Here is a 27,096-nt window from a genome sequence, read left to right as displayed (position 1 = left end):
GCTACGGCAACGCCGATCCCATTTCCGGGGCGGGCGGCGGCGCGGGGGCTGCCGGGAAGGCGGCATGGCCCAATAGGCGGCGGGCGGCGGCGCTCGGCCTGCGCCTGGTGCTGCGGCGGGCGGGTGAGGCGGCGCGCGGGGGCCGGCGCGGGGCGGGGGGGGACCGGCGGGACCCCTGGCCCGGCGGGTCCAGGCGCTGGTAGGGGCAGGGGGCGTCTGCGGCCTTGGGGAGCGGGGGGGTGCTGCTCCAGGCCCCCGTCCGCCGGCGGGGCTTCGCCCTGTCCCGCGGCGCTGAGGGGGCGGCGAGGGGCGGGCGGGCTTCCCCTGCCTGCTGGGTGCCGCAGAGCTGCGTGTGGAGGCCGGTGCCTCGGAGCCGAGCGGGCGGGCTCGGCGGCGCCGCGGCGCGGGTCGGGCCGGCGAGCTGCCCCGGCGCCTCCCCGCAGGGCTGTGGACATGAGGGCTGGTTGGGAAATGTCCTGCTCCATCCCCCCCATCTGCACCCGTGGGGCTCAGGTGGCGTTCTGACACATCACAGCCTCAGGCGTCCCGGTTTAACTTCAAAGTCCATGCACGGGAAAAGAAGGATGCGAACAACTTCATAAACAGATATCCCCACTCTTAAATGTCTTACTGACTCGAATGTCTGTTTCTTGTCTTTTCCCTTCTTCTTCTCATGACAGAACTATGGATCCAAGCTTATTGAGAGAGCGAGAGCTATTCAAAAAGCGTGCCCTCTCCACACCAGCAGTAGAAAAACGTCCAGCGCCATCTTCTGACTCCTCTTCTTCAAAAAAGAAGAAAGCAAAGGTAGAGCAAGGTGGCTCATCAAGCTCAAAGCAAAACACAGGTTGGTGGAAGTCTCCTGTTCAACAGCTGCTTAGTGTTTTCCACTGCGTCTAAGCTGCGGTTTATTAGCGTGAGTCAGTTTATCTGTGATTTGTGTTAGTAGCCATTGTCATTCTTTCTCTTAGATTACCACTTTTTGTTAAGAAATTAACTTGTGCTAAGGGAAACCCCACTTTTACGAATACATATATGTGTCAGGCCTCGTCCTGTGACTTGTTTGCTTGTTACTCAGTTGGAGGAATCACCGCTACCAAAATAATATTTCATATGAAGCTGAGCTTTGGTGTGTGGATTTCAGTGCTTGCTGGGCCCACCGGACAAGCAGTAACAGCGGTCTCATTCTTTTCTCTGTCTTTCTGGCAAGAGAGCACCTAAAACTTTATTTCGTTAACTGTAAGTCATAGGCTGTCCATCCCTGAGATGGATTTTGTGACTTTATGTTTCATCTAGCTGGCATATTGTGATTAGCAGTCGTTCTTGTTTTACCTGGGAGCTAATCTCTGTTTCTGAACACCAGGGCTTCTGTAGGTTTCTGTCTGCTTTGGTCAGGAGTTTCCTGAGACAATGGCACTGATAATGCATCTCTTAGTATCAAATAAGTAGTGGATAAAGCAACACCAAAATGGTGGGAGCAAATGAAAAGTGCAGCACCTGGAGCAGCAGGGAGAGTATTTCTGTGCACACAGTGGCATGCACTGTGTTTGTTTTTACAGCGTGAGACGTGTAATTACACATGGGGGGCCTTTTCAGTTCTCTGAAAGTACTGACAGTTCTCGGATGCACTCTTGATGGTCAAATCAGATGTCGGGAGATACTAAAACACAAAATACTCCACTGTGCAAACTGCTTGCATGCTCGTATTTTGAATACCACGTGTGACTGTCTTCTGAACTCTGCAAAAAACAATAGCGCTGAAAACAACAGAGAAAAACTTCGAGGATGATAGGTGGGGTGGAGCATCTTTTGTCTGAGGGGATGAGTAGGGAGTTTGCGTATGTATCTCCAGCTTCTTAGGGCAACAAACAAAGTTATCAGCCAGACATTTTAAGCTAAATGAAGGGAGGCCAGGTTTCCGCTGGTCCCTTTGCCACGCTCCCCTCTCCAAATAAAATAAAATATTACGTGGAATATCCTAAACTGCATGTCCTGAGCAAGAGCAGTTTGCTGGGAAACAGGGATGGGGAGTCAGGAAGAGGTCAGACAGTTGAAATGTGAGTCTGATCTGCAGGATTTGAGTAGATATGTGGCCAGACAGCAGAACAGATAAAGAAAGTGTAATTTCTTTTCTGTGGTTTTGTGGCCTGGGTGTTTATTTAAGTGCTTCTGCAGCTGTCAAATGATTAGCTTACACAAATAGGAATGCGTGACTGTGAGGAAACATGCTTTATCTTTCATTCTCCTGGCTTTGTTCCAGACAGTATCAGATAGGTTTCAGGGCTTCTGTAACACTTCCTTGCAGAATGAGTTTAGCCTCCTTTCATTTCCCCCTGGAGAGCATTCACTAACTACTGCAGAAGCAGCAAGGATGGAAGAAAATTCATGGAGAGTGAGCGGACCAACTTTCTCCCTCTTGATCTTGGGAACTGACTCAGAGCAAGTGTTCAGTCTGGCAAGCGACTGGACAGGTTAAGCAGCTGCAAGCAGCACAAATAGCCCCTTGATGGTGCAGAGTCCAAATCCTGTGCCTCAAACCCCACTTTTTCTTTGAATCACCAGATTGTTAGGTGCCTGTTGGGATGTGCGTGTGTCAGAGATGGTTCCTGGGGAGGTGGAGTAAAAACCTGATGTTGAAGAATTCATGTCCCTGTGTGTGTCATCCCCCTGTCCCGTCCCCCTCCATCCCTCCGTGTTCCCACCCATCCCCCATCCCACCTGAAGAAACAAGATGATCGGTCCTAGTTTTGTTGTGTAGTGACCACAAAGACAATAAATAATGTCACAGTCACAATGAACATGTATTGAGATTGATAATCTCTGGCTGTGTAGCACCTGCAGGTTCTCCTGTGATTCTATGACTCGGAGAACCCACCCTTGTTGCTTTTCTGGGGAGGAGAGGTGTAGAATTGTGCTAATCTTCAAATGACTGCATAGCTAAATCTGGCCTGTGTATGAAGATTTGTTTTAATCTTTCTAGTGGGAACAGCTATTACTATGGTTATTCGAAATTCCTATTCAAACAAGTTACTTGAAAAAATTCAAAACTGCCTTGTTTACTCGGTTGAAAGTAGTAACTGGAAAATAAATTAAATAGATCGTATCTGTTTGTTTATTTTTATTAATGAATAGTAAGTTGTGGCTGAGGTCTTAGTCTTCATCTTAAGACCTTTGTCGTGATGGTCTTAGCCAACAGTAAACAAGAGCTGAAATCTCCAGGATCTGTTTCACGACTTAGTCTACACGTGGGAAAGAATCGTCCTGAGGCGCTAGGGCTGTGCAAGGGGAGATCTTTGCCTTCTGTTCCTTGTGCAGACACCCAGCCCCTTTTATAGATCTGTGAAGTAAGTAGCTGGAATGAGTCCCAAGATTTTTCATTGCGTGTGCTTCTCAGGAAGGCATAAGAACACAAAAGCAGCATAGCAGAGGCTAGCCATGTTATTTCCTGCACACTGCCTTCTTGTGTGCAGCGAGGATGAGTGTTTTGTGGGAACGCTGCAAGTGGCTAGCGGTCCTGTTGCCATTTGGAGCGTTTGCTTTCAGGAAAGAGGCATGTTAATTAATTCAGTGTGTCCCGCTGGCTACTCTTGCCTCTGTTAGAGCAGGACACCGGTCTTTCAGGGCTGACACTGTCAAATACAACAGAAGTAATGAGGCATCCACCCAGTATTCCTGAGAGCAGAAGGCATTATCATCACTAACATTATCTTCATCATACACCTTGGTGTGAATCCTGAGCGGTCTTGTACCTGTGGTGTCAGATTCCATTAGTTGTGCTTATATTTTGATTTTTAGGTAAAAGCATTCTCTGCATGTGGGACTGGTACTGGTGAAACTTCACTGTAACAAGTGTCTCTGAGATGAATGGTTGCAGCAGCCGTTGCGTTTTTTTCTGATTGCAGGAGGGAGATGGCTTCTCCAGGTGAATCACTGGACTAGCTGTGCTGGTTAGTAGTGGCTTGGGTATCTGGTGACTCCATCTTGCCAGCCAGGAAGAACACGAGTCAAGTTAGCAAGTCTTTCATTGTGTCCAGGTCTTCTCGAACTTCAGCATACTGAACCTGATAGGGGGAGTTTATATACTTTAAAAAGAGAAAGAGGTAATTGTAGATACTGGTGGTGGCACAAAGGTATTTCTGACACTAATAGACTAAGATATCACTGTTGTAGGTTACTGGTCCGTTTGGCCATTAGGTGGGTTTTGTTTCCCTAATGACAGGAATATTATTAGAATTTTATATAGTTAAATACCTTGTTCCACATGCGGCTTTGGTCTGGGATGTTTCTTGCTGGCCTGCTTCTCTATGTGTTCAGGAGTGTAAAAGACTTACTGGGCATTACAGATGGCCACGCTGTTGGATGCTGTTTTGACAGTTATAATTTGTAACTGCAAAACTTTTATGGTTTTGAAAATATATAGATGCAACATGTCTACAGAAGAAAAATCATCTGGTGAGCTAGAGGCCAGTGTTATGTGGTCGGTTTGTGAGGAAGGCATGAGTCTGAACTCTCTGGGCTGCATCAGCAGGCTGATGAAGGAAATGGAGATTCTTTTGTGCAAAATGAAGTCACTTCTCGCTGTGTACCCATACTGCCATCTCTAGCACAAGGCCTATCCTGGTGTGGCCTCCTTTGTGAAACATGTCGGCACCCAAAAGCTGTGGGCAGGCTGAGTGAAATTACTGTCATCGGTGTGGAAGGTCTGCGACCTGTCTGCTTGCGTTCCTTGGCAAGAGCTTGGTCAGTTCTAATTCAGCTTTGAAAAGTTAAGATAGGGGTGATATATCCAGCGTGTCTGACTCCCTGTAGTGTTGTGGTAGTAAGGCAGCAGCCTTGAGGCAGAAAAATGTCCCTGTTTCTTCTAGACCATAGTACCACTACAGTATGCTTTTGTGGAAACGTGTTCTTCAGGTAGTGCATTAGTCGCATCGCGACACCCAGAAGTTGTTTAAACAGGCTGAATGCAAAGTAAGGGGAGAGTGGTTCTCTGGAACTGGTGAAGGGGAGGGAGAAAGGGTCAAATTGTACCACAGGAGGTTAGAAAAGACTATTTTAGGGAAATGTTTCCTGTTGGCATGCTTTTCCTCTCACCACCCTTTCTTCTAAAAGTGAGAAACCCGTACTAAGAAGATCAGCCAAAGCCAAAAATTCACATCAGCCTCTCCTGTCTCACGGGATCTCTTGCCACTCAACCCTTCTATTCTGTGTCTTTTTTTCTCACCCCTTGTATGTCTCTCCTGCCTCTGTGTGGAGGACACTGCTCTGTCTTTGCACTGTGAATGATCAGATTGTTGAGCATTTTTATAAACATTTTCTCCAGTTAAGCAACATAGTTTTATGCATGTTAGGCAACATTTGTTCATTCTGGTAGACAAAGATCTATACTAGTAACTCAATATAAACAACAAAAGTTCATTTAAAAACAAAAAATCTTTTCTTTCCCTGTAACATTGCAACAGATCATCCTTTTGCTAAGCACTTGGAAAGCCTTTGCCAATTACTCAAGTTCACATCCAGAGATAAAATGATAACTGTTGCTGTTATATTTAAGTAAAAAAAAAAACAAAAAACCAAACCCATGTGACTTGCTTATTCGTAAGGTACAAGAGGCTTCATTCAAAGGTGTTAAACGTTCTTCAACGTGCTGATGCTCAGTCCTTCCTACACCACCTCTGTTTCATGCTTTCTGAAGCTGTTCATCATTGCTCTAACAGGATTGGGTTCATTCTCCAAGTCTTTCACAGTTTTATTTTTCACACAGCAGCAACAGTCTAGCAGTTCATAGAGGAAAGCCAACACCACCAGAGAAACTACAGTAAAGATGAATATGATGAGAATAATAAAGCAGGCAGTGTTCCAGTTGTCATGGAAAGGGTAAATTTTTTGCACTTGAAAGCCCAGATACTGGGAAATGGATGTAGTCTCGTTCCAGTGAGTGGTGTTGAGGGTTGCCATTCTTGAAGAGTTCTCTTGGCGTGCTCGCTCTCACGGATTTGGGAGCTGAAACAGAAAAACAAAGCTGTTGAGGACTCTTGATCAAGAACATGCTGTGATTTTTATCCCAAACTGCAAGAACTTAAGCTCAGGCTTAGTGCTCAGACCTTCTACAAACATAGATTGTTGCATACTCCTGTTTGTACACAAAAGTATCAAACTCCAAATGTACAGATTTGTGATTTGTCTGGAATGTTTATTTCGGTGATGACTAGTCCATGCATGCATCAGTAGGGTAAACTATGCTGCAGTGGGAGAGCTTTGCTTCTATATTTCAAGTATATGCAAAGGCAAAAAGGTTACAAAGATCATTTTCAAGGTATACAGTGGTTTCAACGACCTGTTCATTGTTTGTGTTGAGGTTGGTACTTGCACAGTGTGAAAGCCCTCAGCGCTCTTTTGGCATTCTTAGAAAAACAGGAGATCCAGTAGCGCCCTCCCATACCTGAGTGATTAGAACTTACTACATGTTAATGTCGTTGGAGTTTGTTTGCTTGTTTGGGTTTTGGTTTTTTTCTCCTATTTGGGAGAAAGAAAGAAATCACTCTTTAAAAAAATGTGTAAGTCCTAAGTATTTGGAGGATGTTTCCAAAGAATGGAACTGAACTGTCAGTCATTCTTCCTGTACAAAATAACAGTCCTGGTTCCTTAAAACTCATTATTTTTAGAGTTGCCTATTAGCACAGTCTTGTTAACTCTGCAACATGCCTTTGACTTCAGAAGGCCAAATTCCCTGATGTGTTCATTCCCCTGCTGTTCCACTGTTGAGTTGAAGTTTGTGCTCAAGAAATCCAACTGCTTCATGCAGCTGCCTGAATGGCACTGAGCACCTTTGGGAATCTTGGGCCCGCTCTTGGTGCCGTGATCGTTAGGACTGATAACAAGGAAAACTCAACCCTTCCTGAAGAAGTTCTGATTTCTTATTCTCAGCTGCATTCTCTAGGCTTAACTGCTAGAAAAGGAATGTCATCGTGGTCCAACACTGTACCCAGCAGAAGAAAAGACTGCTTTGTGGTGTGGGGGAGAGATGAAACACGTTAGCTTCAGCCTTTGGTGTAAATGGTATTGCTGTCCAGATGTGCCGTTTCAGAAAGACCTTTGCACAGCAGTGTGAAAGTAGGCTATGCTTCAGTAATTTCTGTAGTATATCTAGAACAAAAAAGCAGTTTTGTCTGTCTCTGAATGTTTCTTTGAATTATAGATAAGTACACAGGTGAGGTGTTTGGCAATAACATCTTCACAGTTACACATCTCTCTCTTTTTTCCCCCCCCCCCCCCCCCCCCCCCCCCCCCCCCACTTTCCTTCTTTCCCTGACATTGCCTCCCAGAACTGAGGGAACTTACAGTGCTTTTGGTGTATTACCTAATATAATAAAAAACACCCAAGGAGCCACAGTAACTTCTGGTTACCTGTTGTAGCGTACTGTAGGATGCCGTAATAACCTTTTCATCCTTCAGGCAATTTAAAACTGGGTGTGGAAGAAGGAGATTGAGTCAGATCTCCCTCTTCTCTTGAGGAAATAGCAAGGAGTTTTTAGGTGAAACGTGGTGAGCAGCACTGACAGGCCAGCTGGTGCCCTACGTCAGCCCCTCGGTGAGTGCATGCTGGCTAAGGGACAGGTTGCAAAATGTGCTTTTGTCTGCTGGGGCATCCCAGAAAACTTAGAATTATGAAAGGGGAAGAGGGAGACAAGATGGTAACTTCGCAGAAATCTGGAGTCTTATTTCCATCCCTCAATGAAAGATTTTTTGCTTTGGACACAAAGCAAAACCTAGCTAAGTTCATTACAAAATGGTGCTGGCTACCCACGTTTAGCTTAATTTCATTCACTAATCAAAACTACAGAACAAAGGGGTAATGCTGATGTTTTGTTTGTTAAACTGTGCTCACAGGTAATGCTTTAATGAACCTTGCATATCCCAGCAATAATTCTGCAATCAACCTGTTCAGACAGTGAAAATTACAAAAAGCCTGAATAAATGGGAAGTGACAAAGGCGAAGTGTGATGGTGTCTACTAAAACAGATTACTTAAAGCAATCTAAGCACCTGTTGTTGTTTTTGAGGCATTATTTAAAAAAAAAAGGATGCTGTGAAAACCAGGATGATGCAGCCAAACCAGCTTGCAATGTATGTCTTATTTTTATTGTTCAAATATTATATATTTTGTTTGTTATCCTTCTGCCTTTAGTGGTTTTAAATGGAACTGGAACAGCTTTGTTGTTGGAAAGATATCTGGCATTAGTATTTGATACAGACATTTATTGGAGCAGTTGCAGAAACTGAACTGTTTCCACTGTTAAATCTGTAATTGAATACACAAATTTGTAATTGAATATACAAAGTGTGACTGAGATGGATAGGATTAATTAAATGGTTGGTTGGTTGTCTTTTTTGTTAAAAAAAAAAAAAGTTTACAGAGCAAATCCAAACTAAAAATACTCCTGAGCTGAGTTGGGTCCTGGCTTTGAGAGCATGGTTTGGTTTGGTCACAGTCCACGAAGGAAACTCAGCTGACCTGTTTTATGGAGCTAGAAGTCAGGAGGAGTTTTGAAGGGGTGGTCTGAAGACTTGTTTGGAAATCTGTGAGAGAGGGGAGGGAGGTTGAGTACAAGGATTTGGAGTCACCTTTGAGGAGTAAGTCAAGCAGGTTTTAAATGTATATTTTAGATGGCAAAAGAATATTCTAGGGAAGGCAAGGATAGGAGTTTTGTTTTGAACTTTTTAAACAGATTTCTGAGACTGAGGATTTTGTTGGAACTTGTTACACATCAGTTGCTCACTCTGTAAACACCAGGCACAAAAAAAAAAAAGAACTATTTCTGCTGATAAGAAATTTAGTATTTTAATTTTAGTCATTGCTAAAAGTGATCAAGACTTGGGGCCACTGGAGACGCTGGACGTGTTTGCATTGTGTAGCAGGGACCCTTTGCTGGCACAGCTCCCGGCCAAGGCGGTAGCTCTGTTCCCAAGAGGAGAGGAGCATCCAGCTCAGCATGGTTCCCCAGGCAGGAGTCCCTGCTGCTCGGCTGCCAGCGCAGTGCAGCAGCCAGCCCCTTCCCACTCCACAGCCACCATTAGGGGTTGCACGGCATAGAGAAGCTCGTTTTTATGCAGGAAGGTGGATTTTAATGCCCATGTCAGAGGTGGTTCATGCTTCTCAGGGAGGATGATGATCTCTTTAGATTTGAATGAGGCGAGGCAGATAAATATCAGCTACTCATTGCTGCAATTATTAAAGTACAAGACTGAAGTAGCCACTGCCGAGCCTTCAGAATTAACACAGCACTAATAAGGTTAGCGTCTTTGAAAGCTGTCAAAAATGACCTGGTTTCATGCAGTTTTACTGGTTTTGTAAGGGCACAATTTAAATTCATCTTGTAAGCCAGCCTGATTTGAATGCAATTCAGCTATTGTATGTATCCAAAATGCAGCGAGTTAAATATTTTATGAATTGGTTTCTGTGATATCTGCATTAGGTTTTAATTTAGAAGTATCATCGTCTTTAGACACTGCAGAGGAGCAGCTTTATTTAAAATCGTATTCATGGAGCAGAGGGAAATGACTGGCAAAAAATCATTTCAATGCAGTACTGAGGAAGTCTTGTTTCAGAAACCACTGAATAGACATCTTGGGGTAATAGCATTTACAAATCTCAGATGGATTCTAACCTGCCTGTTTGCATTGTATTGATCGCTGCTCCAGTATTTACAAGGATAATAATATGCAATGGGATTTTCTTCCTACCCCAACGTACCAAATTTCTAGAACAGGTTTCTAGCATAGCCACAAGCATGGATCTCTTTCAGGCAGCCTAATTGATACGGTTTACAGAATACCCACTTGGGAGATACATTTCTTGAATTTCAGGTTTAGCTGTCTTTGTTTTAAGGAAAATCCTTTCACTGTCATTTCTGTAAAAACATATAGAATCAATTACAAGGAATGTGAGGCTACAGAAAACAAGCTACCTCCCCAGTAAGCATGAAATCCATTTTGTTTACTGACTCTTGGCTTGGTGTATTAGCTCTTCTGTAAGATGGAGTGGTCATCAATTTTCCATTAGTGCACAGATGGTGAAAGTGCTTGTCTGATAGTGCAAGACAAGCTCCTCTGCATTCAGCGGAATAAAACCCTGCTAAACCTAGAGAAAAATCATTCTGATTCTAAGAAGCTTTTTACAGGCTTGTAGGTTACAGGCATATTTTCTTTCAGTAATCAAGATAAACCTAAGACAATGTTATAAAATGATACACACCTACCTCTTGTCTGAAAGGATGCTGAAAGAGCGCTGTTCTGGTCCCTTTTTTTAATGCAGCCTATGGCACAGCTAAGATGGAGCTTCCCTACCATTGGCCAGAGCATGATGCTGCTGACAACTTCCTTTATGCTCATTTGCATCAAGCCCTCAACCCCAGGAGTAAATCATTCATAAATTTGACTCTTACTGTCTTGAATAAGAAACAAACCCCTTCCTGCTCTCCTTTTCGGGATGCTTTTTTGCACATGATGAGCTTGTTAGTGGAGAAGCGTGCCGGGACTGCGACGGTGGCTGTGACCCTGCTTTGCTTTGCGTTGGAAAGCAGCCGGTCAAGCTGTGACGTTTGAAGTGTTAATATCTGTAGATTTCCAGCTTCACCATGTGGTTAGATTTACTTGTCATGAACTGTGGCAGGCTGTAGCCTGGCAGATTAAACAAGATAATCTTCTTGATTCAATTGATGGAACAAATATGTGATAAGTCATCTTAACTATTTGTTGTACATCTGAATTTATTTTGTTCACTGTAGACCTCTTGTTACATGTATGGATTTTTTTATTTATAAAATGTCCTGCATAGATATTAGTTTTTGATGATTAAAAGGAACCCTGTAGGGGAAAATCCCTACAGGCTGTATTTTCAGGGGGAGCTGACCTTTGTTTTGTTCTCTTTTTCCATCTTCATCTAGTAACCAGAATGAAATGTTCTTCTGTAGCTGGAGTTATACTGATTCTTCTACGTTAATTTTAGAATTGTCGTGCTATGTAAAGACTCTGATATGATGTCATATAATAGCTTCACAATTACCAGTTGCCAAGTTTTACATTTGATGTTTGTTCCTTCAGCATTATGTTTTTGACGATACTAGCATTGGTTTCCATGAAGACTTCCCCATAATTATTGAAAGTGGATTTGTTTGAAATTTGACTACATCCAGAATTCCCACTTCATAGTTGCTTTTTGTAGTGACTTATGGATCAACTTAGAAGTAGGCTAAGATTCAGTGGGAAGGACGTGAAAAAAATTCACCTGAAGCATAGTGACTTTGGAAACTTTATTTGGAGTTTCCTGCAAGGAAATTGGCAAGGGCATCTAAATTTAAATGCAGTGCAGATGTGGCAAACTTTCTTTCAGCCTGCTGCTTACTCGGTGGAGGCAATGGGCCTTCGTCAAACATCTTAGGTGCATTTTCTAGACTATTATTATCTTTTTTTCTCTTTTTTTTTCTTTCTTTTTTCACCATCACAAACCCCAGAACACTTCCATTCCTTATCGCCAGTCTCATCCATATCCTCCAGCTGCCCAACAGAACAAAGATTTTGCTTAGCAGCTCTGCTCAGCACCCGCTGCAACCTCGCCCTCAGCTAACGCACTAACTTTAATTGTTCTTTTCTCTCCCTCAGCTGATTTTTCCACATAAATAGTAGGAGCTCAGTATCTCTGAGATACCTACTGTCCTGTCAAATGTGATTATAAATCACCAGTGGATTAAAAAAAAATCCCTGTGATGACAAAGAGGAAGTGTTGTTTTTCTGGAGTAGCTGAAATTCTGAAAAGCTGTTACTATTAAGTCTGAGCAACATTATGCTGGTAATGGGCCTGTGGCTTTTGATAGTGGTTTGTAGATATTTCTGTTTAATGTGCTGTGGTAATAGCTAAAGTTAATAAAAAAAAAAAATTAACAACCTTGCAATAATTGTTGAAACAAGCTTTACACAGTAGCAGACATCACCATACATTAAAACAGAACCAGACTTGACAACAGAAAGGATTCTGAATTGTTGGTTCCAGTGCTGCAACAAGTTGAATTGTTTTGAATTTATGGTTGTTTTTTTTAATAAATTCTCCACTAGAGCTACTTTAAAAAAAGTAAAATAGTCCAGCACCACAAACACAGTCTTCCTTTACCTGGTGTGTAACCACTGAATACCTTTTGGGAATAAGTTAAACTTTTTTGCGCCTATCTCCTCAGCGCGAAGCTATCAGTAGAACGAATCGTTGGGCAAAAATGCAGCACATTATTTCAGCGTGAATTAATGTAGCATAAATAATTATGGAATGTTAAGCCACAGAACTAAACATGTACTCTTATGGTAGTAATGCTGCCATTACTTCTTAAAGGTCAAGCCCAAATAACTTTATATTCATGGAGCTCTGTTCGGAAGTGTTCCAGAGCCGTGTCTGCTGACAGGTAACCGTGGGTCTGTATCAACACATGTGCTAGCATGGAGTCCTCTGAAGGTGGCCGCTCCTGCAACACGCATTTCTGTTCATAGCCTTCAGAATTATAGCTATGGAAGTAGCCTGAAAAAGAGATGGGAGTGCAGAGCCAACAGGGTGTAGCTGAAAGCGTCGTTTAATTGTTTATTTTCTTCTTGTGTAGATCACAGCAATGGATCATTTAACTTGAAAGCCCTTTCAGGAGGCTCTGGCTACAAGTTTGGAGTCCTTGCTAAAATAGTGAATTATATGAAGGTATGGTATTTTGATGTAAAATTATCATGTTTTTAAATGCTTGACTTATTTATTCCCCTATGGTAGCTAAAAGATGCTGAATATTTCAAACTCTAAAGTTCTTTCATTGCAAGAGTGAGAATTTCAAGAAACCGCTGGCTAAATGAAAAATGCTGTCAGTAAACAAAACGGTCAGTATGTTATTCCGTTACTGAAATCCTGCATATTCCAGGTCACTTCAAAACCGGGATATTTTTGTTTATTTGCAGTAGAAATATGAACTGCAAAATTCTGTCAGCTTTTAGGATTCATGAGCTATTTATCAAAATAACATGTAATTTGGTGCTTGACAGATGACTTCGCCATCAATTTCAGCTGGTATTAATTTTTTTTCCTCATATTTTCAAAAGCCCTGAATTGAAATTCATATGTTATGTATACTGCATCTGTTCTGTTTTGCAAAATGTCATCACATTATACCAGTTTTAGTTACTTTATGATATTTCAGGCACTGAATAAAATAAGTATATAACCCTAATAGATCCTATTTACTTTTCCAGACTCGGCACCAGCGTGGTGATACGCATCCATTAACCCTAGAAGAGATTTTGGATGAAACACAGCATTTAGATATTGGACTCAAACAGAAACAATGGTTAATGAGCGAGGTAAAGAAAACATATGTTTAGATTTTTAATTAGAGGTAAAGTATTATGGTAAACCTGAATTATACACATTTATTTAATTACAAGCTCTACAAAGATACAGTTACCCCTTTAAGAAACTACGTTGATTCACATGTCTGTCTGTGGTGTACCTCTTGCTATTGAGGTAACTGTGATGAAAGTTATTCTGACATTTTTAAGGACCTGTTAGAATTGTTACACAAAGAGTATATTTTATTAATTACTAATTTTATATAAACAAGCTGTTTTTCTTAAGGAATTTTCGGTTTTAAAATATTTCAAATTAAGAGCTCTTCCAATATTGAGGATGCTAAATTAACTAAACCAAAGGAGTATGGTGCAAAATTCATAGGCTTGCATTTCTTTGTTACATACTGAAATGAAGAATTCTGATGTGAAATTTATGTCTGAATTTGTGGGATGATACATCTGCAAATTCCAGTGCTGGAGTTCATTAGGTCTCACTCTAGATGCTCAGTTTCATTCTTACAGTTCACTGTAACTTGCCACCGTATTCATCTTTGTGCTTAATTGACCCAAATGTATTTGTGGAATTTCAAGATTAGTAAATCAGCATGATACCATATTTGGGATTTACGTTTGATTGGTGTACTGGGTTGTGCTCAGATCGTATTTAAAATCCTCACAACAGAGTAGTAAAGGCTGTTCAGGCATGGGAAAAAAATCTCTACGTGGTAACACTAGGATGGTTTCACTGGTACAGCCTGTAGCATTCCTTTGCTACCAGTACTAATATTCTGGGGTACCAAAACCTCCAGTCTGGCAGTGCTGGTTGTGATGGAAGCTTGACTTTGCTGAAGGCTTTCACAAGGTAGCCCCGGGTTGTTTCCATAGGGAACCAGAATATCAAGATGAAATGAAAAAGCTCCTCCCAAGAAGTGTATATAAAATTATCACTGAATTGTTACTGGATGGGAAAAGGTAAACAAATACCCTGCAGCACTAGAGTTAGTTACCTTCTCTGTTACAGGTGTTTTCTCCCTCCTTTCTTCTTTCTGTCTGTCTTCTCTTTCTCCTTTCAGGGTCAGGCTGGCATCTGCAGAAGAAACTAAGTAGAGTTGCCCTCTGTTACAGGTGAACTTCCATTGTGGTACTGGCTGCACAGCAAAACTGATTCGGAGCATAGCTGAAATCATTTCAGTTGTCTGTGAACTTCTGCAGCTTCACTCTGAAGCTGGCATAAGTAAAAGCCTACTGTGCAGGAGGTCTGCTCTTCTCAATTTCTTCTACAGCTGCTGGTGCCAATTGACAGCAGTTGGGGAAGACTGACTCCTGTTTTGTTCATCCCAGGTTAATGCCTTTCACATTCGTAACATCCATACGACCCGAGCTTGATATGCTGAGTTGTGCGTTTGCACTTTATATTCAGCTGAAGCACACTTTTTTGCATCCCCTCTTTTTTTTATTTTTGTTCCTTTCTCAAAAAGGAACGTGTGCAGCTTTCTGCCATAAGAGGCTTCATGGACCTTCAAACCCAAAGGCATTAAGTGACTGGTGTTAAGCCTCTTTTGGTGCTTTGTGCTTTCTGATGTGGCGAATTATGTCTAGGCTGGTGGATCTAGGATCCAAGGATTTAAAAAGCGTTTCAAACTCAAACCTCCAAACTGGCAGCTGTAACGCATGGCTGATGGGCCTAGCTGCTCAAAAGCACGCTAGAAAAAAAGTACTAGCATGTGCTCTTTTTCAAGGTTTAAAATTTATGTCCCTATTACAGGCTCTAGTCAACAATCCGAAAATAGAAGTTGTAGATGGGAAGTATGCTTTCAAACCCAAGTACAATTTGAAAGATAAAAAGGCTCTGCTCAGGCTCTTGGACAAGCATGACCAGCGAGGGCTGGGAGGAATCCTTTTAGAAGATATTGAGGAAGGGCTACCCAATGCACAGAAAGCTATAAAGGTGAGTAGCACACGTCGTGTGATTCAGTGAACCCATTCCAGTTTGCTTTTTGAAGGGGAGGTAGGGACTAAGAGAGAATTTTCTCATGAGTTGCTTCTGTTCTTTTGATAACTCAAAGCTATTTCAGAAACTCTAATATTGTAGCTTCTTCTGTATTTTATCCTTTACTTTCAGATTTGGCCTGATGTCTCAGCTCAGCTGTCAAAGTTCTTTCTCAAAAAAGACTCTTGATCTACCACATTCCAACTGTAGGCATTTAGTTCTGCTTTTATACCTTGATCTCAGTCCTCCGTATCTCATAATTGATTTATCGTCAGCATCCACTTTGGATGCTTTTCATTGCCAGTTACTTTGCTGCTTCTCTATAGTTTGTTGTGCTTTCTGTAGCGCAAGATTGGCCTCTTGTTCAAGTTGGAATCCTTATCCTTGGAAATGAAGTGATTTTGAGTTGTTCTTTTGCATTGGTTTTCAAGGCTTTAGGGGACCAGATCATCTTTGTTAATCGCCCTGATAAGAAGAAAATTCTTTTCTACAATGACAAGAGCTGTCAGTTTACTGTGGATGAAGGTAGGTGCTTGTTTACGTATGTTTCCATGATAGCTGATTTGAAATCATCTTCAGTATCTCTATGTGCAAGCAGTCTTTTAAGGTGGTAATGAAATACTGGGTATATCCGATACCTGGCAGGAGAATGGTTCATTTTAACACAAGGCTAATGAGACTAGCCAGTGAGTTCAAGGGTAATATCCTCTGCTTTATAATGGTTACATTGGAATGTGGCACAAGGAATCCAACAGTTCTCTTCAAGTGCAGCAGTACAGAAGAGACTAAAAATCAGCTGACTGACTAAAATGGCATCTAACATTTTGGTGTGTAAAGGGCAGCCAAAAAAACCCAAAAGAATGGCTTCTGGGTGCAAGTTTGTTGGGTTTTATTAATCACGTGCCTTTTGTTGGTGAATGTGAATGTGATGAGAGCCACAAATGGAATGGAAGGAGGAAGCCAACGGGGAGATGTGAACAGAAGTCCCGAGAAGGGGTAGTTTACAACTGGGAGGAAAGCACAGATGTAGGGTGGTGCTGCTGCCTAGAGCTGGAGTGGATTTGGGATTTCCAAAGTTCAACGTGTGTTTTACTGTCTGACAAATAGTGGTAAAATTCTCTGGTGCAATGTGCCTATTTATGCACAGAAATCAATTGCACAAGTCGGGGGGTGTTCCAGTAATGACATTTATGTCAACATCAGATGCTTGTAAGTACAGAAAGGAGAAGGCAGTCTGTGTCGAAAGATCTTATTTTAAATAACTTGACGACACCAAACACTTTCTGTTGTTAACATACTGTTCTTGTAACTTGCTACATAAAGCCATCTTAACACAAAATGTCACATTATGGTTAAAAAAAATGGGGAAGAGTTTTGATAGAAACTTGAACTGCTGTACTTACAGGACCATAGGACAAAGCATAAAGCTCTTTTTTTCTTTGACTAACTCAAAGAGAATCTTTATTTTCAATAGAATTAAGCAACTGGAAATGTGTATCATTAACTTATTTGTTATACCACACATGTACTCTCACTAATAATAGCTTTCTTCCACAAAGATAATTAAGTAGTTGTGACACCTACAGTATTTAAAAATACAAAAATAGTTTCAAAATATTGAAGTGAACCTCTCTCTTTACACCGTAATTTCTGTCACTTGATAGTGGCAGTCAGAACTGTATGTGAAGTGCAGAATTACAAGCCTTCAGTCTGCATTCACTGGGGAATTTCTGGCCTCCCAAATGCCTATGAGTTTACCATTAACACTGTCATCCTGTTCAGATAGTGTCTCCTCAGTCCATCAGCCCACAGCTTTTAGGGATCTGAACATAGTCAAAACATTTAGAAGTCAGTGCTGCTGCAGTGACTGTTAAGGCAAAGCTTTTAAATTTTTCACAGCTACAGGTTGTGTTACAGTCATGATTGCTGATCATTTCTTCTTGTGCAATTTTTTCCAGATAACTGGCACCCAACCATCCTAAAAGAGTTATCAAAGGGAGATCTCTACCCTGTTGCTCTTAGTTTGTAATAACTCCAGGATTAACTGTGAAATTTAATAAAAGAGCACATTTTATTAAGACATAGCAAGAGACATCTGCCATCTCTTTATCAGGTGCTGGTGTGAATCTAAGGCTGTTCATGTCCAATACGCGGTATTTTAGTATGCCCAGCACTGATCTTTGTTTAGGAACAAGCAGTGCAGTCTATTGCCGCGAAAGGGGGAAAAGGTTAAAAAAAACCCCACCTTTAAAACCCCTTCAAACAAAATGCTTAAGTCGTTTGGCTCGATCTGCCGATGAAGGCAGGCATTTAAGCCCGCAGTGTCTTAATGATGTTTGTAGTTCGAGGTGGCTTTGCTTGCTTTCATCTGCAGGTGGCAGCATGTTCCCATCTGATTGGAAAGGGAAATTATTATTTTTATTTTTTTTTAGTTCTGTTCCTGCTGGGTTTTGTTTCTTCTTTTGGTACAGATGATGATGCTTTGTTCTGAAAGGAGGCAAGAATACTTTCTCTTTTGTGAATTTTGTGATCTGCCTGTGTATGCCACAACTCTTAAAACACCCCTGAGTGGGTTCACTTATTGCAGCTGGAACGGGTCGTTTTTCCAACCATGTTATCCTGTGATGAAGGAAAGCCATCCTTCCGGAGCAGTTTTGCTTTATGATTCTTTCCAGAGTACCAGAAGCATGTCTCTTAGGGAGTCGTTGGCAGAATTGTCTGCGTACAGAATGAGTTATGACACGTTTCTGCGTTAGCGGTGCTATTTCAGCTCATTATCTCCAGCAATGTTAAAACAAAGTTTTTAGAAGACTGCAAAATAAGCCTTGAAGTGTTGTCAAGGCTTTTTGATCTAACAGCTGATGACAGTTCAAAATATGTTTCTAGTTTAATGTTTATCCTTAGAAATAAGGGCTCTGCGCTCCTCAGTGCGTGATTCTGCCCGTATGACACACTCCAGTTTTGAACAGAAGTTGGCTGGAATTAATATCCTTTAAAAGCCAGGCGTCTTCTCCCACCGCTGTCTGAGCTCCGTCAGTATCAGTGGAGAAAGAGGAGCTGATGGGGCAATTTGGAGCTTGCTGTCTAAAGTAGTGGAACTGCTTTCTGGCAGTGCCTACCTCTGCCCTTGCTACAGTTGTTTTGCTGGCTGAACAAGCTTTTCTTTCTCCCCTTTTGAAAATAAATCCCAGTGTACTGCAGCAGTGGTGCAGTACCTATCTGTCGTGATCTCAAGGGTACTGGAGAAGGTTTCTGCAGTAAGGAACGTCTTTTGTTCTTCCTTTTATGTGATTAGCCAAGGAAGGTTCAGATTGCATGTGTTCCTTCTTGACTTCCTGACTAATTAATCTTCTGTCAGTAGTGTGTAGCTGAAAGCGTTTATAAAAGCCGGGCTAGATTTCAGGTGCTTCAGCCAAGTAAAGCACTGCCTTTTTGTGCTGGGGCTAAGCACTTTGCATGTGAACCAAGCTTTCACCCCGTGCTGCTGAATGCTGAAAGGCCAGTCGGATTGCTTAACTGTTAGAGATGGTATCTTTCACATCTGAATGCAATATAGGAAGCATTTTAATGCCTAAAAAATCGGGTACTTAATTATACATCTTTTTAATACTCTTCCTAAGCACCTTTGAAGAGATTTAAAGAATGGCCAAAGCCTCTTAAATTTAACAGTATAAATTGCTTGGGATCAGCGATGACTTATAGCTCTGGCTTTGAATTCCAAGGTGGTCCAGGAGCAGCACAGACTTAATGTCAAGCATCTTTTCCTTCTGGTATAAATCTAGTCCTGTGTTCCCTGGGACTGTTAGGAAGCAGGACTCCGTCTTCCCTGCTACTCCGTTGTTTCTTCCCTTCTGCCCTGTTATTGTCTGTTCTTGTCTTGTGCTCGGATTTTGGCTCAGCTCAGTGAAGATTTTTAAGCTGGTTTTAATCTCTGGCAGATTTTATTACCAGTGTGCTGTAGCTGTTTTATCTCGAGAAGCCATCTCAACCTTTTTGCAAGAGCAGGTGAGGCAGTCAGAAGTGCAGGATAAGCTGCACTGAAGTCACCATGCAGCCATTTACCCATGACTTTGTTCCTGAAATGTAAGCATTTATAGAAAGGGAGCATGTTAAGGATATAATCACTCAGGGAATGTCAGCACAAATTGTTTTCCTATATGAGGCATCTTGTGATGCAGTAAAGTTGAGGTGACTGCATCTTTACCCCTTGGGTATTTCAAGGAGAGAAGGTGGCGTTTGCAAAATCTTTGTTATGCTACCCTCTGCTTTGTTGTGTGTTGGTGGCTGCTGGTCAGAGCTCATTGTTTTCGGTCTGTGCACACAGACATCGTGATGCTGGAGATGTTAGCAAACATCTAAACCAGCCTTTCAATCAGCTTTTGGTCTCATTCCCTCCTCTCATTGCTTGAAAGACCAGAAGTTAGCTATCTGGAGGAGCAAGGGAGCAGCCTGCAATGTGAGCAGATTGTCAAGCTTCTCGAAGCTTGATTCTGTCAAGCTTCTGCTTCTGAGTTCAAATATTTTACTGATCGAATTGCAAGATGTTGCATATAGGATTTGTTCATAGTCCAGATGAGACACGGAGCACCTGCCTCTGCTCCTGGGATCACACCTTTCTGCCTCTCTTGGCAAAGATCTGCATTGGCATCAGGACTTAAAAGCTCCACTGAAAATGCGCGTGGTCTCCTTGAGGGTTCACAGCACCTGCATTGCTTTGCCCAGAAACTGTCTGGAAATTTCTCCCCAGGGGATTTTTTTTCTGGGCTCTGTCTTGTCTTAGCAGCCTAAGCAGTAGGAGGAACTGTCAGCTTGCCTGAATGCAGCCTGCTGTGGCCAGGTGAAGCCTTACTGTCTTGGCTGCTGGACAGGTTTTTTTCCTTCCATAGATATTACATGCTTGTTCTGGCTGATCTATCAAATAGTTTAGTGCTCTGATAGAAGAGTCTCTCACCTTTGCCATGCTCTGATGGTGTAAAGATCACCTAGTTGTTGGCAGGACATGGAGAAGAAAAATTGAATGTGTCTGTAATCGTAATGGTTAACGTGCTCCGTAGGAATGTGTGCATCTGAACCTGTTTTCCATGCCTGGCTGAAGCAGGCCAGCATGTGCTGAGCTTTCTGCTCCAACAATCCCCTTCCTGTTCCTCACCAGTACCGAACTCCCTGTGCCCTGTCCACAGAGAAAAGAAAGACTCTGTGAAAAATGGACCTGGTATATTGAAACTATCTCTAGGAACTGCCTTCTGTTGCTGTTGTCTGCTCTTCAGACACATCAGCTCATCACAGCATTTTTCTTTCTGTCTTTCCTCCCCTCCACAGAGACAGGCCAGCCCGCTGCATCCCCTGCCTGGCCAGCCAGAAGCATGGACGCTGCTCCAGAGGTGGTGGAGCACAGTAATTGGGTCATCACTTGCCATTTCCTCCTCCCTGGCACCTCTCGTGAACTACTGCTTTTAAGGAGTGGTGACCCCCTTTGCTCAGAGCCACACAGCAAAGGCCAGGGTGGCAGGATTTCAAATTCCCCTCAAAGAAGTTGGAGAAATTTCTTCCTGTCTTGGGTCAAGGGTATGAATTTTGAGGTGCAGAAATACCACAGCTACAAATGCAGACGGTTGTTTCTTGAGAGCTGTAGTATTGCCAGCTTTTGCCATAGGTTCTCTTATTTCAGAGGGGACGTCACAGTAATTCGGTATACACAGTAGTGTATTCCCAAGGTCTAAACTTTAACGAGCTCATAGGGGCATAGTCCTTGGAGACTTCTGAATAAATCTGACGGGTAATGTGGAAACGGTTCAGTGCCAGCCAGGCAGCTGCTCTCTTTCTTCAGTTCTTGCATTTAGCTCAGGGTGTGGTGTTAGGCCAAATGGGTTTTGTGAGGAGATGATAGATGCATCTCCTTTCCCCTTTAGATGGCACCCTAAATGCAAACAGCTAGTATGCACAGCCATCTGAAGGGTGGCAGCTCTCTGTTCTTCTCCACCTTTATCCTGTGGTTTTAGTTCTGAACCAATTCTTTAACAAGCAGTATTTCTGCAGGGGGGACTGTGTTGTTGTGCCTCCTGCCTTTCCTAGGCAATAAGGTATTTTAATGCCTTACGTGGAGCTTCAGCATGGGAAGAAGGTTGCTGTAACTGCAATCAAAGCAATATTGCTGAAAGCAGCCTGATTTATGAAGGAATTTTTGAATGGAGTTGCAGAATACTGTCTAGTGACTCTGGTGGGGCCAGTTAGTGGATTAAATTATCTGGATGTAAAGTCCATTTTAGCTTTGTGGTTTTCATTCTTGGTAACTTTTATATTCATATTTCTTGGCCAAGTTTAAAAGGTGAATGAGAAGCTGTAATGATGGTATAACTGCTGCATTACAAGAAATGCAAAATGCTGTGGTTAGATATTAACTGTGATCTGCACTTCTGTGCATGTTGATCCTTGAAGAGCTGACCATTTGTTTTCTAGTGTTTAATTTTTCACTTCTGTTCCCCAGAAGAATGTAGACCAGTTTAACCTTAAGCACCAATCCTCAGCCTTTCCCCCGCCTCCACCCAGGCATATTTGTCTGCATATCATGAACTCTAAGAAGGAGTTTATGTGTTTCTTATCTGTGTCATTGTACATTACAAACATTATCTGTGTTTGTAGCAGAATGTTACAAATAAAAGGACACTGTCCTGTGAAAGTTCAGAGTTATCAAGTCTCTTATCTGCTATCACCTCGTGTACACGTGCCTGTTGTGCATCTTGGAGGACTGACCTGCATCTCTTCAGCTTCTGCAGCAGGCATCTGTGCAGAGCCAAAGGCAGGATAGTACAACACAACGTTAAAAGTGTCTCTGACTGGGATCTGTTTAATAGTCATGCATTTATGTGCAGCCTTGTCACTTCACGCATGAACTGCACAAACGCATGATTTGAAATATGGTTACTCATAAAGTGCTATAGTGCGTTTGCACCATCGTCTGATTCATCTTCCCAAGCGCCACGCTGGGTCTTGGTGTCCAGCTGAGTCTAGCTTGGGTGTTGAGGACAGAGAGGGGGCATGAACAGAAAGGAGATAGCTTGAAAGAGCAATTTTTGCTCAGTCTGGAGGATGCAATAGGACCCTTGTGCAGGCTTCTGCTTGTAAGACTTGATCTGAGTGCTCATCGCTCTTGCCTGTTCAGCTTTGATCATAACGTAACCTTTTCCACCTGCCACAACAGGATTAGCTGAGAGATGATCCGCGATAGTAGGCACTGCAAGCTATTCCGAAAGCCCGGAATCACACTCAAAATGGATGAGCAGACAGAATGTCTTGACTACAGCGTCAGTCCTGGCATTCAGCTATCTGAAAACTACAGTTTTGAGTGATCCCGCTGTGCTGTGTAGTCTGTATGAGAAACAGGCTGCGCGCTATCTCCACGTAACCCAGAGCAGTGTTTGGACAGGATTTGGTTCTCTTCAGAAACACTGCATTACCAAAAATGAACATTATTGTTGTTCACTGGCAAAATTCCTTTCTTTTGTTTCCTGAAAAGCTTGAACAGCCCCTTACTGTTGGCAGTGGGAAGAAAAGAAAGAAAGACCTGAGACTTAAAGCATGTGCTTTCATGGAAAAACAAGATGCATTAGGAAGGGAACTGGTCCAAGTGCAGAAACCAAGTCTGTTAGGTACACCTTTTGTAAGGTACCGTTTTGTTAGTGTATCTAGAGCAAATATATCTGGCAGACCGTTATCACTGGAGTGTTTCATCGCCTGCTGCATAGGACAGCTTCTTCAGCATGCAGAAGTTGTGGTTGTTTTGACAACTGTATACTAAATTTATCTGGAAATAAAGGGAAAAATTTAATCTTGCGTTGCTATGTGTGCCTCGTGTTTTATTTATAGTTTGTTAGCCAAACCTGCTGACAGGATATATCTAACTTACTGCCTGGGGAATGAAGGGAGGTGGGATTGTACCAGCCGCTGCCTGGAGAAGGCATTCCAGAGGCTCTGTGAAACTTTACATGAGGCAGAAAGTGTGCAGGGAGATGGCAGCTGCTCTAATTAAGACTTACTGTCTCTGTCTTTTGTACTGCTGCTGTGGCTTTTAAGGTATCTCTCTTCTTTTTAACACCAGAGGAATTTTAGTAATTTATTATCTGTACAGCTTGGTATGTATTATATTACAGTATAAACGAGCTTAAACCCACTGTAGTGAATGTCTTGAATCTTCAGTAAATTGGACTATGAGATGACAAGTCTCCCAAGACAGTGGCAGCTGAAGATGCGTAAATGAAGTTGCCATTTATGGTTAGTTATTACCCTTCACCAAGACCTTTTGAACTGAAACTTATAAAACACATTGACAGTCTAACACGGCTATGGAGATGCTGGAGGCAAAAAGAGAGACTGTAGCGAATTAGCATTAAAAGCGCAAGTTGTCTGTGGGTGCTCCTGATGCTGGAGTGCACTTAGTGTGGATGAGAATCAGCTCATTTTTTTCCATTAAGTGTTGGGGGTTGTTTTGTTGGCTGGAGGTTGTGGGTTTTGTTGGTTTGGTGGTAGTTTGGGGTTTTTTTTGGAAGTGCATCTGGCATTTGGAATGTTAAAGGCTGTGCTAATTAGGTGCCTGTTGGTAAGGACTGCTGCATCTGTACGGTCATAGACGGACATGCCAGAATACTTCAGCATTTGAAATCAAGTCTGTTTCCCTTCATGTGGGAGTTTTGCCCAGGGTTTGTTCATTGGGATATAAAACGAGGGTTTGTTTGGTGTTTCAGAATTTCAGAAGCTGTGGAGGAGCATTCCCGTGGATTCCATGGATGAGGAGAAGATTGAAGAATATCTGAAGCGGCAGGGTATTTCTTCCATGCAAGAAACCGGACCAAAGAAAATAGTAAGAGATACAAATTACTGATCTTTCTAGGAGATTCCCCCTTCCTGACCGTGCAGTGTTAATTCCAAAACACATTGGTGAGCCTATGCACAGCTGCTTTGTGTAGCTGGGGGACGTGTGACCAGTTTTAAGAAGCTGCAAAAAACAATGCTGTAGCCAGTAGTCAGTGTTTTTATAACTTGTTTAAGCCAGTGTAATCCAAGCAGCATCAAGAAGAGGGCAAATGCCAGAAAATCCCTGCGAGATGCGAAGTGGAATCTTCTGCTTGAAGCTGTGTGATACATTAGGAGTAGAAGAATAGTTACTTTTCTGGGAGAGGGCCGGGGGGAGTCAGTGTTTAAGTTTTTATTTTCTGCTAAATAGCTTTTGAAATCCTGATGGGAACCGTGTAACGTGCTTTTCACCACACACACACTGTTCTCCAAATTGGGTGCAATATGCTTGTGTTTTACTGGGAGGCCAGAAAAGCTGCAAGCTCTCCAAAGATGCTTTCCTCCTGGCTCCAAACAATTCTTTTTTTACATTTATTTGTATGTGATATACCATGTCTTTTCTCTTCTGCACTTGACTTCAAACTGTCCTTTCACAAGAGACTTTCCATACAGAACTTAGTCCTCTTTCTGCTAGTCACTACGCTAGACGCTTTAACGCCTGTCGGCATGTAGGCACTCTTCATGGGTTCCTTGTATGCTAAATCTGTCTTTGAGCATGGAATTGTGGATAGAATTATGGACCCGCTTCTGTAGGTGCATGGGAGTTTTTGGAAACTTGACTTGTAAACACCGGCTTTACTGCTCTGCATGGGGTATGGAGACTCTGCTCTGCCCCTGGGGTCATCTCCCTGCCCGGATTTGAATTGAATGGTGTTGCAACTTGCAAAAACAAGCAAGCACCTTCTCCATCTGCCCACCTCTGGTTCAAGCAGAGCTCTTCTTCGCAGAAGTGATGACTAGCACAGCGTCACACATCAGGTCAGATGTCACAGCTGGAGGGCAGATCTTTTGACGACTGTTTATTTCTTCTTGTAGGCTCCTATTCAGAGGAGGAAGAAACCCGCTTCTCAGAAGAAACGTCGATTTAAAACTCACAATGACCATTTGGCTGGAGTATTAAAAGATTACTCTGATGTCGTTCCTGGCAAACAGTGACCAGTTGAATTCTGGAGCAAACATGCATTTTTATACAAGTTTTTTGCCACTCGGGCTGTGTCTGCTCGCAGACAGACTGACTGTATATAGTAATGTGATGATGTGTTTCCCCCATCCCAGCAACTGCCGAGATGAAACAGGTCAGTTTAAGAGCAAGTGCAAAGTACTGAATTTAGAGTTTAATTTAATTAGCTAATGGGAAATGTGTCTTTAAGTAAGAGGTTCTTACTAGTTGCCTCTTGGCATAGTCATAAATGGTGCTCAGCATGTAATGCAGGAGTTCCTGTTCAGTGCTTAACTCTACTTTTACATTGCTTAATGAGTATTTACCTGGAATTACTTACAAGGGGCTTTCTAGTAGAATTGAATACAGCATTTGTTTCACCTGTTTCAGGAAAACCTTTTCCTAAAATAACCGCAGGCAAGTTTCTTTCACAGTTAAATACACCTACGATTTGTATGCTTCCTTGCCATGGGACTGAGCTTTACTGAAAGTTGGTGATATCTGAGACTCAAACTCAAAAAAAAAAAGCCCTCTCCCGAACTCCTAGCAGGCTGCAGGATGGCAATGCAGCTGTAGCTTCCTAATGCTAATCAGAAATTGCCCTCAGCAATTTCTTGTCACTATAGTGGATGCCCATGTGTTGCACGGTTCTACTCTATGAACAGGAGGGAAATAAAATGACAGTGTAATGCTGAAGCTTTTTTTTTTTTTTTTAACTAATAAACTTACAGTGCTGGTTTCCAGTGTTGCTTCTTTAAAAAATAAGAGAATCAACATCTTTCATGCTTGTTGGCGTTTTCCTTTTCAAGGAGGTAAAGGAGTCTTTGCTATATTTTTATCTTCTCAATGACTTACTGTTCTGGGCTAACACTATCATCTTTTTATCATTCTTGGTTGAGGAGGGGGGAGGAACCACCTTAAATGAAAGCTCCCTGTAGATGCCTGATGTTCTTCTGTGCAGTACAGACTTAATGTGGAATGTGGCCAAATTATGTCCTCTTGATAACTTATTTTTATGTACTGAACCAGAGTCAATCAATGCTGATATTGTTTTCATGGCACTGCGGGAGAGGAGCTGTTTCTCTGCTCTTCTAGGGTTAGGATCAAAGATAAAATAGGTGACTGCAATATCCCCCCGACAGTAGATTGCGGCTGTGTGCACATGAACTGTTGTCTTGCTTGATGTATCACGAGTTGAAGTAGAGGCCATCGGATCTGGACACATGGACAGATGAAGAAAAAGGCTTTGTTGCTGTTGCACTGAAGAAGTTAATTCTGCTTGAGGAAGCACAGGAGGAGAAATACACTTCTCCAAGTGTGTAGCATTTATCCTCCTGATTTTAAAGACTGCTCTTTTGAGAAACAGACAATACTTCCAGCATTGCACATGTCAGCCCTGCTTAAAGAGTTGCTAAATGCCTGTAGGAGGTTTTCTTCTATTATTTTATGTAATTTTTTTTTCTTGTTCATGCTTTTTATATATATAAAAATGCATGCTGCTCCAGCTGGTTTTGAAACTGTTTTTCTTTCCTCTATCTTCCAGGTCAGCACAAGCAATTCCTCTTGGAGCTTTTTAGTTTTCCATCACAGCTCTGCTTTAGACCACTGGCAGCACACTTACAAAACTATTCACCTCTCCTCTGTCATCTTCACTCAAAAAAAAAATTTAAAAAAAAATCCCTTCCATCTGCTACATTTTTGAGCAGTGATATTTTTTTTTTTGGTGGTGGTGCTCA

At 42.3% G+C, this 27,096-nt stretch overlaps 2 protein-coding genes across 7 annotated transcripts; one reads left to right on the top strand and one right to left on the bottom strand.

Annotated features, from left to right (window-relative positions):
• Nucleotides 1–14: 14 nt before the first annotated feature.
• GTF2E2 (general transcription factor IIE subunit 2) lies at nt 15–26,141 on the top strand. Of its 5 annotated transcripts, none has more exons than XM_080409442.1 (8): nt 19–123; nt 681–847; nt 12,638–12,729; nt 13,269–13,376; nt 15,130–15,312; nt 15,793–15,879; nt 24,093–24,208; nt 25,237–25,376. In XM_080409442.1, the coding sequence occupies exons 2-7, from the start codon at nt 685–687 to the stop codon at nt 24,159–24,161; spliced, it is 702 nt and encodes a 233-aa protein (XP_080265568.1). In that variant the 5' UTR covers nt 19–123; nt 681–684; the 3' UTR covers nt 24,162–24,208; nt 25,237–25,376. The 5 variants fall into 5 exon arrangements, with proteins under 5 accessions (XP_080265564.1, XP_080265567.1, XP_080265568.1 ...); XM_080409440.1 differs by having other exon boundaries at nt 23–123; nt 15,786–15,879; nt 25,237–26,141; XM_080409438.1 differs by lacking the exons at nt 24,093–24,208; nt 25,237–25,376 and adding an exon at nt 20,674–23,184 and having other exon boundaries at nt 15–123; nt 15,786–15,879.
• On the bottom strand, nt 857–12,630 carry SMIM18 (small integral membrane protein 18). 2 transcript variants are annotated; one of them, XM_080410078.1, is made up of 2 exons: nt 10,252–12,630; nt 857–6,000 (listed from the first exon to the last, which is right to left on the bottom strand). In XM_080410078.1, exon 2 carries the CDS (start codon nt 5,953–5,955, stop codon nt 5,662–5,664), a length of 294 nt encoding a protein of 97 aa, XP_080266204.1. In that variant the 5' UTR covers nt 5,956–6,000; nt 10,252–12,630; the 3' UTR covers nt 857–5,661. The 2 variants fall into 2 exon arrangements, with proteins under 2 accessions (XP_080266204.1, XP_080266203.1); XM_080410077.1 differs by having other exon boundaries at nt 10,256–12,630.
• Nucleotides 26,142–27,096: the final 955 nt, after the last annotated feature.

Source organism: Falco punctatus (assembly GCF_963210335.1).
Source record: "Falco punctatus genome assembly, chromosome: 1".
Taxonomy (NCBI): Eukaryota; Metazoa; Chordata; class Aves; order Falconiformes; family Falconidae; genus Falco; species Falco punctatus.
This window is presented reverse-complemented; position numbering and strand designations above follow the sequence as displayed.

Bases quoted from the DNA above. Each gene is read 5' to 3' on its own strand.
- SMIM18 (XM_080410078.1), bottom strand. From the start codon at position 5,955: ATGGCAACCCTCAACACCACTCACTGGAACGAGACTACATCCATTTCC.
- GTF2E2 (XM_080409438.1), top strand. From the start codon at position 685: ATGGATCCAAGCTTATTGAGAGAGCGAGAGCTATTCAAAAAGCGTGCC. The intron at 13,377-15,129 runs GTAAAGAAAACA...TCCCTATTACAG, and splicing joins AACAATGGTTAATGAGCGAG to GCTCTAGTCAACAATCCGAA. The intron at 15,880-20,673 runs GTAGGTGCTTGT...TCCCCTCCACAG, and splicing joins TCAGTTTACTGTGGATGAAG to AGACAGGCCAGCCCGCTGCA.